Source organism: Panthera pardus, unplaced genomic scaffold, assembly GCF_024362965.1.
Source record: "Panthera pardus isolate Hobbes unplaced genomic scaffold, ASM2436296v1 HiC_scaffold_122, whole genome shotgun sequence".
Taxonomy (NCBI): domain Eukaryota; kingdom Metazoa; phylum Chordata; class Mammalia; order Carnivora; family Felidae; genus Panthera; species Panthera pardus.
In genome coordinates, this window is record NW_026526680.1 from 246,837 (window position 1) to 260,482 (window position 13,646).

Genomic DNA, 13,646 nt, shown 5'->3' on the forward strand with positions numbered 1-13,646 from the left:
CACCTGAGATGCACCTTGGACATGGTTTCTTTCCAACCATAATGTTGCACCATGGTAAAGACTAGTCATTTCCCATTATTATTCGTTTTAGGAATAATCCATATGTCAGGAAATTTTGTCCTCATTTCTAATAGCATAGGTTAGACTTACCTGGTGTAAAACCTTATAAATAACTGGAACGTTATAGGAGGAGCGATTTTGTGTCTGGGTTTTTTTTTTTTTCTCAAACTTAAGTTCGTGATATTAATCCACAAAGACACAGACAAACACTTTAAATGAAAAGAAATACCATAAACAGATGCTCAGAGACACAAATAACAGGACATCGTAAACTGAAGTGAATCAAATAAACATTTTTTTTAATTGGTGAAGATTTTATTGGCAAAATCACAGACTGATAACACGTTGCAGTGATAACAAAGAGAGGAAGCAGGAATTCTTGAATGCTGCTGACTGCAGATAGAGATGTAGAGCATCTATTGTAATATTCAACGTCTATGCAAATTTCATGTGGACACATTTTGACATAGAAATGACACTGCTAGACATTTACCCTATGTATATGCTCTATGGCAAGTAATACAGTATTAAGTGCTTTCATTCACACAATTCTAAAATTCTGGGACAAACCTAAACATCCATTGGAAATAAAACATTTATCAGTGTGACATTTGTAGAAATTTATACAAGGTAATGCAGCTACCTATGTACTGATATGGAACACATGCATGGTACATTTTCAACAGAAACATAAAGGATCGTTACTGTCGTTTGTAGCCATGGAACATTTTGTTTAGCAGACGGCCTGTGTATACTTGTACTTTACTAGAATACCTCAGGAATACTATATAAACGAGTTACATGTTTGCCTCTGAGGTGGCAACTAGGTGAATAGAGTACAAAATTGGTTGAGAGGATAAGTTCATCGTTTAGGACCTCTTACACTGTGAACATTGCAAATGTATTCACTACGTATTTAAATCAAGATCTTTTAGTTATATTTTAAATGTAAAGTCTTACACTCAAACTTTTTTCACATTCTCTGATGGATGTGTTCTTGAAATTTCAAAAAAAAAGGGGCTTCATTTTTGGATGGATGATTTTACTATTTCTAAAACTTACTCTCTTATCCATGCTGAGGGATGTTTGAAAGATCATAATCCTTCATACGCCAAGCATAGTTGACTAATTTGAGTGAATACCCTGTGTTTTTCCTTACAGCTGTTAAAGAATGAAAATAGTGAACATTTGATCACAGCACTTCTTTATCAGGGCCAGAGAACTCCTTTTCACAAATGTAACGGAAGCTTTTACTACAATCAGCGCTATAAATAGCTGATGGTCTCAGGTGTCCACATTTCACATCAGATAAACTCTGTAGGAAATTCCTGCACCAGAAAATAAATTCATTTAGAAAGACATTTCTCAGGCAAAATTTATCGCAAATTGAAAACATTTGTGCACTTATTTCTATGGCCATACAAATGTTGAGAGGGACATAGAGCGTTAAGATCAGGAAGCATAATTGTCTCTAAACCTAATGAAATGTTACCAATGGACCATTGGAACTAGTGAAGTAGTACAAAGGGTAGTGTAGACTGGGAGGTCTAGGGAGTTATACATATACACCTGAAATATGCTCCTATGACTCCTGTCCCATCTGGGAAGTGATCAAATAAAGAATGTGTATGAAATTATACACTGCAATTACATATAAACATATTTCTAAGTGTCTATAATTCAGAGTGATGTGCCCAGAGCAAGCTTCTCCACTGCTAGCCTCACTTTGAGCAAAAATGGTGCTGATTTGCATTTAAAATAGAGTGCATTTTTTTCTCCACTGAGCCTAATGTCTTCCACACCAAACGAAGCATTAGACTTCGATGAAATTTGGCCATGAGCCTAAGGTACCTGGATTTTAAATGTAAAGGCTGGACTACACTGTCCAGAAAAAAAAAAAAGTTTCTTAGTTTTAATTTTCACCCAAGTCTTCAGGAATCTGATGGGAAGTAACCATTTCAAGAAATAAAATGGAGGTGTCCCCAACTTTTTACATTCAGCTGTTGTTTCAGTAGAACTTTTTGTAGGGGTTTCCATGCCCTCGCTGCCCCTTCATGGGTTTCCTTCTGTCTCTTCAAGCACTTTTCTCGGTGATGTTTTCTGGTTATCCTCTTGTCCCCTTATCTTAACATGACCTTAAACATGAGGGTGTCCGAGGGCTCAGCCCTTAGATTCCCGAGAATCAATCCAGCCTCGCACTTGTCACACTGTCTATTCACTGCTGCACGCAACATTTGCATCCCAGACACAGACCTATCACCTGATCGGCATGATCATCTATCACAAGGCCCATGCGACACCCCCGCATATACCTAAATGCTTAACAGTTTTACTAGCATTGTATCTAAAACTGAATTCCAAATATGCCCTATTAGCATTAATGGGAACGTCATTCTTACCACTCTTGGACCAAAAACCTTGACACCATCCCTGATTTATCCGTCTCACAAAGATGTGTGATCTTTGGAACAGGTGTAGAATCTGGCCACTTGGCCATCTCAGCTCTACACACTGTCCAGAGAGCATCTCCAAAGCAGGATCCAGCTTTTGTCCCTCCTCCGCTTAAACCCTCTAATATCTTCTCACGACCCTCATGAACCAATCCAAGATCTTACATTTTTCTGATCCCCACATGCTCTCACCGTCATTCCCTCTCTGACCTACTTCTCTCCCACCTCGTTCCCCTTGCTCCAGCATCCCAGGCCCTCTTGGTATTTCCTCAGGAATGCTAAGGACACTCCTACCTCTGTGACTTGAGCACAGCTGTTGTTACTGCTGGGTTGCATTTGTATCAGCTAACCCGCATGCCAAACTTATTCAAGATGCTGTACGAACTTCATTTCTCAAGGAGTCTGTCCTGACCACTCCACTGAAAGCAGTGAAATCTCTCCCTCTTACCTTCATACACAAATAACACTTTGCACTGTAGCAAAAAGGAAGAGATTTCACATCACTCCATAACATGTATCACCCCCTAATGTGCCATGTAATTCACTTGGCACGTTGAGATTGTCGTCGCTCATCACCAGGAGCCCCATCAAGCCTGCATTGGAATGTAGTATCCACAACGGCAGAAGACTGTAGCGTGTTTCATTCACCACTATAGCTTCAGTGGCTAGAAGGGTGCCTGGCACATTGTGGGCCATCAATAAACAGCCAGTTAAGTAGCCCATGTTTCTCTACGGTCCCTCATGTTACCAAGATTTAGTTACAACGGATCACTTTTCTTCATTTTCTAAACTCATTTCGTAGACATCAACTGAGAAACCCATGTGATTTATTAATGAAACAGGGCTACCGGAAATTCTTGTGGACTTGTGCTGGACAATAACATGTATGATATTAAACACCATATTAGAGCTGCAAGATTACTAAATGACTCCTTTGGAAAAAGCTCTTTTGTTGTTGTTCTCGAATGATACCAAGCAAACAGGTACAAATTTCACATAAAGAGGAGGCTGGCTGTAGCCTCTTTTCTCTCCTCATTATCTTTTTACCATTTCCTGCAACCATATCTGTGGACATACTTGTATCATAACATACAAGATACAAAAGCAAAATGTCATTCCACTGGGTTTGGCAGGACCTTCCACTAAAGAACATGGAATAAATCATGCTCTTTGGGTCTCTTGAGGTCTCAGATTTGCACTCGGTTGCCGATCTAAGAAGCGAGATCAAATGGAATGAACGATATACCCTATGTCCCCAAGGATCTGTTCCTCTTCTTCACCAATAATCTCTACCAATCCGTTATTGAGCAGGAAAGGGAGCAAGGCCATGCAATGAAAACTTACAGCTTCTGAGATAGGGGTGAGCCATCCAGCCATTGCCAGGGATACCTGCCTTCTTGAACCCTAATTAATCCAATCCAATGATTATATTTTATTTTTGATTGAATAAGGACCTGTGACAAAATTGGAATCATTAGTATTATTCATAGCGTCAGTGAAAACATTTTACCCACAGAAGACTCATAAATAAAATACTGGGCACATTTATCTTCAAACACTTGTATGATAAATGGAACAGGCAGGTTCATTTCTGCATGGGGTAGAGAAGACACAGGAATGGAAATTCTTCAGTGAAGGACTCACTCAAGTCTTTGTGACTGGATCCAAGATATCAGCAAAGGGGCAGGATGGACTTAGAAAAAAAAATCTCCCCATATGATAAAGTAGAGAGATAAATGTGATGGCACTAAATCAGGAACTTTTCCTCATCCTAAGATGCCTAAAGCATGTGACAAGACAAGCCTCAAGTCTGGAGATTTATGCAATAATTTAAAGAACAAATACGTATTTCTAGAAATGAACAAGGAAAAAAATTATCCAATAAGAAAAAAATGGACAACAAATGAGAACATATCTCAGATAAATGGGGAGTATAGCCAAGAAATAGAGAAAGATGCCAAGCTCACTAGAGATCAGGAAAATTCAAATCAAAGCCACCAGGATATATTTTACTACTATGAATTGGCAGAAATTAAAAATAAGAACACCAAGTTTGTGGGATGGTAGATATCAAATCCATCTTTAAAAATGTTGCTAATATCATTTTGAAATGTATTATTACATTATCACATGAAATTGGACCTTTAGGAACCTTGTCCCCAGTGATTTCACTCCTAGGATGATTTGTTATCAAGAGAAGTGAGGACACACAAGAGAGTTTTGCACTGAGACACGTCTAAGAATGATTCATGAAGGACTATTCCTAACCACAAAAGGTGGAAACAACCCAAACTTCTATCTTGTACAGATCCTTAGCCACTCTGGGGAATATTATACAGTAGTGAAAATGAAGAGGCTATAGCTACTAGAGGTAAAATGCTGTATCCCATTAATTTGCTATACACACCTAAGGAAATAAAACTTCCTTGAGAATTTTCCTTCTGTATCCAGTGGATATCATACAGTCTGTGTTAACAGTGTGTGCACTGAATAATGCATGCAGGGTCTAAAATATCTCTACCATAAAAATTCTGTAAATTATTTGTAATCATTATTCCACTTGGCATATTGAATGGAAAGTAACAAATTAATGTCCTTTGCTATAAGCAATGTATTTGAATCTCTCTCAGCCTCTCCCTCTATCTCTCTCTCTCTGTCTCACACACACACACAAAGGAACCCAAAAACACACACATGCAACAATATCTCTTCACAGTAATTACATTGTATCAGAAAAATTTGAGGAGTGTATAGTTAGTGCCTAAGGAAAACGAATGGGAATTATAGAATTGCGACCAAATAGATGTTATCATTTCTAAGTCTCCAAATCAACACTGATGTTAAATGTCCCTTGATTCTTTCACTCACATAATTTTGCTAGATGCTAGGGGTATGCATAGGTATCAAAGCCAATTTCAGATTTCAGTACCAATGGACTTAAGCCCCTGCTGTCATTACACTCCTGGGTTGGTAAAGCAGCAAAACATGGGAAATCCTAAACCATCAGTGTAAGAGTAATGCTTTTCTGTAGCAAAGCTAATCTCCAGTTCAGAGAGTGTATCAACAGCCCAGTTCAGATACTGACAGCCAAGTTCTCATCAAATGAGGTGCTAGACTATGAAACTCAGATTTTGCTCTAAACAATGGCAAAAGTCTCAGGGAACGTCAAAGGCTCTAGATAGTTCCTGGAAACACAGGGATAACAAGTATAAGAAGCTTCATTGAAACTCTGAAGTCCATAAACTTCAATGGCAGGACTGAAACTGAAGAACACTGAATTGGAAATGACAGGGGAAATACGGATTAAAAATAAACTTAATGTGTGAAAGAAGAAAACTCCAACCATTTGGAAGTTGATTGATAACAGCTGAGGTTGAAAATAATCGAGGTACTTATTAGGTCCTGGATTTTTAGGTCCTGGATTATTAGGTCCTGGATTATTGGTCCTTGATTTTTAAAATTTGCTTGAACCAATGTGCTAATGTGTACTTCATTTGTTTCTCATACTTATGAGTGAATCATTCATATTCATATCAGTATTTTAATAAGAATTTTATAAACAAGAAACACAGGGCTCTTTTTGTTTGTTTCTTTGGTTTTTTTTTTTAGATAAACTTTACATGCAACGTGGGGTAGAACTCACAGATCAAGAGGCACATGGCCCACCAACTAGGCCAACCACATGCCCCTGAGTATTGGCCTGGTTTGGGTTTTATTTTGTTTTCCTTTTTGAAAACATAGGGCTTTTAACTCATCCTTCACAAGACACTAATAGAAATATCACTGCTAGAACTAGATCGTGTAACTAGAACTCAGTGCCTACATGGACTATTTATGGAATCATTAGAAGGAACCCCACAGAATCCATTCTACTGACTTCATATTGCCAAACATTAAAAGTAATGGCAAATGTGATCTACATTTTCTCTTCTAGAAAAGAGATGCTCTCTCTGTCATTCTGGATTATAAGCAAAAGGAAAAAAAATCATTTCCAAAGAATCATTCCAGGGTGCCTGGGTGACTCCATCGGGTGAGTGTCTGATTTTGGCTCAGGTCATGATCACACGGTATGTGAGTTTGAGCCCCACGTCGGACTCTGTGCTGACAGGTAAGAGCCTGGAGCCTGCTTCACATTCTGTCTTCCTCTCTCTCTGCCCCAATCCCACTCGCACTCTGTCTCTCTCTGTCTCTTACAAAGTGAATAAATGTTAAAAAAAAATAAGTAAATAAAAAGAAGCATTCTAGCTACATTCAACCTCTTCATTTTTCAACCTCTTTTCCCATGGCCATGAAGGGAGAGACTCATCTTTCCTTTGAAGTTGAATCCCTCCCATATACTGATGAAGGAACAATAGAACTCAGTACAATGAGAAATTATCTCTTTAGAGTGCTCATACCCTTGAAGCCGTTGTTCTTTTGCCCTGCATTAGCCCTGAGAAGGTAATGCTGAGCCGTCTGAAGCATACTAAGTGTTAAGATGCAATATATACAATACTAAAGACTGAAAATCATTCCATGGCATGCCCAGAAGAGCAGTTCTTCTTGATTTAAAACAATGGTTCTTCTTGGTCACTGTTACACCTATGTCTCTTCCACAGAGAAATCTGCGCCAGTTAACAAAGTGCTTCAAAGCAACATGCCAAATAATACCGGAGGAAGTCGAAATAATTGTCTGAACCCCAGACATGCTTTGCATACTCATAGCATTTACATCAGGTTTAGGAAAGTAGACATACTTGCTCCTCTTTAGTATCAATCTTCAGGAGACTGGACTGCAGATCTTGGCATGACACCATGCTCCTCTCCCAAGTTTTCTCCTCTTTTGAAAAGTGGTAACAGCTTTTTCCACAGCAGTACCAGTTTCCTTGAAATGTGTCATCGTCTTCATTCCATGCTCATGGATTGGAAAACAAACATTGTTAAAATCCTGACACTACCCAAAGCAATCAACACATTCGATGCAATTTCTATCAAAATAACACCAGCGTTCTTCACAGAGCTAGAACAAACCCAAAATTTGTACGGAACCACAAAAGACACTGAGTAGCCAAAGGAATGTTAAAAAAGAAAATCAAAGCTGGACACATCACAATCCTGGATCAAGCTGTTCTACAAAGCTGTTTTCACCAAAACAGTATGGTACTGGCACAAAAGTAGACACATAGATCAACGAACAGAACGGAGAACCCAGAAATGGACCCACAAATGTACAGCCAGCTAATCTTTGACCAAGCAGGAAACAATATCCAATGGAAAGAAGACAGTCTCTTCAGCAATTGGTGTTGGGAAAACGGGACAGCAACATGTAGAAGAATGAACCTGGACCACCTTCTTATGCCATACACAAAAACAACTCAAAATGGATGACAGATCTAAATGTCAAAACCATCAAAATCCCACAGTAGAAAACAGGCAACAATCTCTTTGACCTCACCCACAGTAACTTCTTACTTACATGAAGACATGTCTTCAGGGGCAAGAGAAACAAAAGCAAAAACGAACTATTTGGACCTCATCAAGATAAAAAGCTTCTGCACCGCAAAGGAAACAATCAGCAAAACTAAAAGGTAATCGACAGAATGGAAGAAAATATTTGCAAATGACATATCAGATAAAGGATTAGTACACAAAATCTATAAAGAAGTTATGGAACTCAACAATCAGAAGACAAATAATCCAGTGAAGAAAGGGACAAAAGACATGAACAGACACTTTTCCAAAGGAGACATCCAGATGGCCTACAGTCACATGAAAAGATGCTCCACATCACTCATCAGGGAAATACAAATCAAAACCACAGTGAGATACCACCTCACACCTACCAGAATGGCTAAAGTGAACAATTCGGGCAAGAACAGATGTTGGCAAGGATGTGGAAAAAAGGGAGCATTTATGCACTGCTTGTGGGAATGCAAGCTGGTGCAGTCACTCTGGAAAACAGCATGGCTGTTTCTCAAAAAATTAAACCCTATAATTAGAAACAATAATGGCACTACTAGGCATTTGGCCAAAGGACACACAAATGCTAATTTGAAGTCTCACCTGCACCCCAATGTTTATTGCACCAGTACCAATAATAGCTAAATCATGGAAAAAGCCCAAATGGCCATCACCGATGAATGGGTAAAGACAGTATATTATACAATGGAATATCACTCAGCCATCAAAAGGAATGAAATCTTGCATTTGCAACAATGTGGGTGCAAGTAGAGTGTATCGTGGTAAGCAAAATCAGTCAGTCAGAGAAAGAGAAATATAAGATTTCACTCATATGTGGAATTTAAGAAACAAAATAGATAAACATAGGGGAAGGTAAGGAAAAATAATTTAAAAACATAAAGGGAGGCAAACCCTAAGAGATTCTTCAATACAGAGAACAAACTGTGGGTTCCTGGAGGGGTGTTGGGCAAGGTGAGGGCCAAATGGGTGATGGGCATTAAGGAGGGCTCTTGTTGGGATGAGCACTGGGTGTTGTATGTAAGTGATGAATTCCTAAATTCTACTCCTGAATGAATTACCCGACTATATGTTACCCAGCTGGAAGTTAAATAATTTGTTTTGAAAAAGTAATGTGTCATGGTCTTTATCTTGAAAACAAAGCCACATGGTCCTCAACCACAAGACCACTTAGAGACCTATGCTTTCTTTATGTATACATATATAGATAGATATATGTAGATATAGATATAGATATCTATATATATACATACGTGTATGCATACATCTTGCTTACATCAGACTGAATGACTGAAAAATAGGTGGTTTTCCTGTACCCCTAAAGCCTCACGTTGAGAATAGCTTTGGAGTCAAATTGTGGAGCCAGAGACTGATAGATGTCAGACCATTGTTAAGATGACACGGAGAAATCCTGACTTCCCAAGTACAGATACACTGCTCCAATAGGAAGCAGTTCTCCCTTCGGGAGAAATTCACCTAAGTGAATATAAGAGGGTGGTATTAATTCCAAGAGATCTAGACTGGAGAAAATTCATCCACAAGCAGAAATTACTCAATCAAATCAACATGACTTTGTGAAAGTCAAGAATTCAATTAGCTAGAAGAAAGAAAATGGATTTAATTTTAAAAAGTGAGAAAAATTAAAGGACTTGACAAAATACAGTGTGAAGTTTTAAAATGATACATTAAAATTGAACAAAATGAGATAATTCCATGGAGGAAAAAACTTTAAACTATCAGTATAATCATTCAGTACATACCTGTAGTGGGTAGTAAAATTAAGTGATCTTCAACTTCTGCTAAGGAAGCATTCTTGTCTTCTGGTTCTTTCATATCTTGCCTGATTTCTCCAGAACACCTGTGAAAAACTTCAATTCATTTTATAAAATTAAGGTCTTGAATGCTTGCAAGAGATAATTTTATTATAATCTCTTACTCTAATTCTAAATGGCACAGTGAGTGGCACTGACTAAATGAAAGTACGATCAGAGAAAATGCCAGTTTACAATATGTTGAAGTGTCAGAACATAAAATAGATTTTTAAATAAAATGATAACTTGCTATACATTATTTTGGAAGTACGTGAGAGAGGAATCAACTTCTATAAAACAGAAATGTAAACAGGAAGTGAAATATACTTTTAGTTTCTACGCCACTTACTCTTCAAATAATGATTACAAAGTTAGTGAAATTAGTAGCCAGTATTTTATTTAGCATGTAGTATTTGCACAGGAAGCTAAACACCAGGGATTTGACTCTCCTCTAGTACAAGCTTATAATTAATTCACTGAATATACATAGAGGAAGAGCACACATGGCGACTTCTAACATGCAAAAAGTAAGTGAAAAATCTCTGAGCAAATTGGCAGTATCTTCTCCAAACTCACACATAAAAAGGTGTAAAATCACGCAGTATATGGCTCTTTAAGTGTACAAAGACGAAAAGAAAGGTCTCTTAAGAATTTGTTAGGCAGCTAGGAATCATTTCCAGCTCTCTACCACCCATCACTGAACCAAATGCAAAGTCTACTTGTAAAACTCCAACATCAATTGTACAGTCTCCTGATGTACTCCATGGCAATAAATATAACCCCTGTTCAACTCAGTCATCCATTCCAGTCTTCATATACTGGATCTGAATTGAAATGACACCTTAAGGGGCCCCTGGATGGCTCAGTTGGTTAAGCATCTGACCTGGGCTCAAGTCATGATCTCACAGATCATGAGTTCGGCCCCGTGTCTGGCACACTGTTGTCGGCACAGAGGCCACTTCAGATCCTCTGTCCCCCTCTCCCTGTGTCCACCCCCCCACCTCTCCTGTGCTCTCTCTATCTCTTTCTCTCAACCATAAATAAAAACCATTTAACCCCCCCACCTCCCACATTAAGACCTCCTATACCTAAATACTACAATTTCTTGGGACCAATCAATTCCCTTGTCCTTCCCTTTTTGTCAATCCAAGGACACGTAGTACAGAACCAATTTTGGGAGGACCTCCAAGAAGCTTGCAGCATAGTCTTTATGCACATCTAAAAATAGCCAGCTTTCACTGGAGCTCTTGTCTAACACTGCATTGAGCAAGCCACTCTTGTTCTCAGGGTTATGAGGTCAGGCCCAAATTGGGTGGGGAGACTCCTCGAAAAATTTTTGAAAAAATATTTTTTTAATACATAAAATAGCCAATTTTGGAGCACACTTGACATTCACCATCTCATCTCCCTCAAGGTTCTGAAACTCAAATGACAAAAAAATCACAAAATTGTAGACATACAAACTAATGCTGACCAACGCTTAGACTTTCTTCACCATTTCAACTATTATAACACAGAATAGTTCTTGAATCACACTCTTTTCTCAATTCACCAGCTCTTTCAAGTATTTATACTTTGCCTAAATTATCTGGAGCACCTCCTTGACTCTCCCTCTCTCTGACCAGATGGCCTCATCTGTTCCTTCACATGGAAACAGTCACCAGCAAGGAGACCTTCCTGCACCTCCTCCTATAGATACACAGGTACCTGTCACTCTACCCCAGAAAAAAATGTGCTTCGCATCGAACAAGTGTGAAACTCTCACCCCTGGTCTGGATTTCATCCCCTATTAAATTTTTGGTGGTCTTCATCTCCTACTGTCATTTTCTCTCTTGAACCCTCCACAGTTTCCTTCTCATGGTTCCCTTCTCTTGCATATGATCATCTCACGTCAGCTTTCCCACAAAGTTCCTCTCCTTTCTTTACATATTGTTTGTAACAGAGTTCTTTTCTTTACTCTCAGATTGGGTGCTAACATAAGATTGTACACATTCTTTCATTCATGAGACACTTACCACATTGCTCTCAGAACTGGTTTGTCTTCCTTAGTTAGCAAGTTGTTAGCTACCCCAAATTGTAGCCAGGACCTTCACCATTACATTTATTTACTTTGATAGTCATTTCATCTCATCTCCCTACTTCTCTCACACGATGAAACTAATGCACATTTCAATTACTCCCTTGGTGCATTTTATATATAGTGTTATTGCCTTTTTGTGTATTTCCTGAAATGTTACTATTTATTATATTTGTTTTGCACGGTGTCATCTTATAACAGTGTATCGTGTCATGCACAAACTTTTGTGCTCTTGCTTTGTTTTTCCATTTCATACACTCTTGCTAAAATTCACGCATATTGTTGGATACCATTGTCATTGTTTTGACTGTCACATAAATTCCATTGGCAAATCAATTGCAGAGATCTCATTTACTCTCCCATTAATGATCTTTTGAGTAGTTGTGAGACTTTCGACATTGTGAATGGCACTGCTACACACTGTCCTGTAGAAGTTCATTTCTGTGTATGTGCAAGTATATCTGTTGGATATACACTTAGGGTGAGAATTACTGAATCATGTTGAGCTGTAGAAGACAGTACCAAACTCGCTAAGTGTTTGTATCAGGTTATACTGCCTTTAACAACGCTCGAGATCATATAGACCCACATACTTTCAAGTCTTGGTAAATGTTTCGCTTAGCCGCAATTCACTGATCTCTGAATTCACTGATCTGTATTCACTGTATTCTCTGTCTCTGCTTCCTATTGTTTGAAAGAGTTTTAGCCATTACAGTCAGGCTTTGACCATACCCACTATCCCACTGGAGCTACTCTAGAAAATATCATTTCGGCCTCTCTCTTGCCAAATTTAATAAGCATATCTCTAGCCATTATAATACCTGATCCTCCAGTACTAGTTGGAACCCTTGACTACCTTTGCCTTCTCTCCATGATACCATAATGTTTTGGATCCCCTCCTACTTGTATAACTAAACATCATTGCTTGCCACTGTTGACTCATCTTCTACCTACTTCTAAATGTTGGTTTACCCGGAGATCCCCCGCCTCACCCTTGTTCTTCTAGCATAATCTACTCTCCCTGGTTTCACAAGGTAGAGCGTGGTATAGCTTCTGCTTTCCTCTGCTATCTTTTCCCAGACTTGTACATTAATCGGTGAATCCACAATTCATGTCTCTAATCTAGGCTTCTCTCTTGATCTCCAGACCTTTAATTCTACCCTGTACATGCTGATGATCTGTGTCTTCCGCCAAAGCTCACTCTAGCAGACACAGACCAATCTCATTCTTTCTGGTCATCTCCACTGATATGTCACAAGCACCTCACTCTTCACCATTATTCGCACGCACCCACACACACACACACACACACACACACATCCCAAATCACAGCCTTCTGTTCTTGTGTTTTTCTATAACATTTAATGGCATATATTTGCCAAGATGTATAAACTTCATGTCAAATGGTATCACTGATTCACTTGTTTCCCTCACACACTCAAACAAATGTACATTTCAGCAATTCTACATTTTAAATATTTCTCATGTGTGATCCCTAATCCTTCTTTACTTCTTTCATGGCACTAATTCAGTCATTCTAACTAACCCTTAATCCTGAAACATTCTCCTATTTTGTCCCCCCATGCACTTTCCAGTCGATTCAGATTGACCTTTCCCAAATCCCTTTCTGCTCATGGGACATGAGTCATGTGGTTCCCTCACAGAAAATCTTCCAAGTTTCTTTTGTTTTGAGAACAAATCTAATATATCTTAACCTGAGATTAATATTATACAGCTTCCGGACAAATAAAAGAAGTAGCTAGAAATGGGTTTGACTGTCAAACCCATTTC

General features: G+C 38.6%; 1 protein-coding gene across 3 annotated transcripts in view; it reads right to left on the bottom strand.

The window, feature by feature from the left end:
- Window positions 1-338: 338 nt before the first annotated feature.
- LOC128776404 (C-type lectin domain family 1 member A-like) overlaps window positions 339-13,646 on the bottom strand; it is a 56,066-nt gene continuing 42,758 nt past the window's right edge. For all 3 annotated transcript variants that reach the window (XM_053900651.1, XM_053900653.1, XM_053900652.1), the window contains 4 exons: window positions 9,728-9,835; window positions 7,247-7,404; window positions 3,855-3,964; window positions 339-1,388 (listed from right to left, as the gene is read on the bottom strand). In XM_053900651.1, coding sequence (XP_053756626.1) covers window positions 1,253-1,388; window positions 3,855-3,964; window positions 7,247-7,404; window positions 9,728-9,835 — 512 coding nt within the window. In that variant the 3' untranslated portion in view covers window positions 339-1,252. The remainder of the gene's footprint in view (window positions 1,389-3,854; window positions 3,965-7,246; window positions 7,405-9,727; window positions 9,836-13,646) is intronic.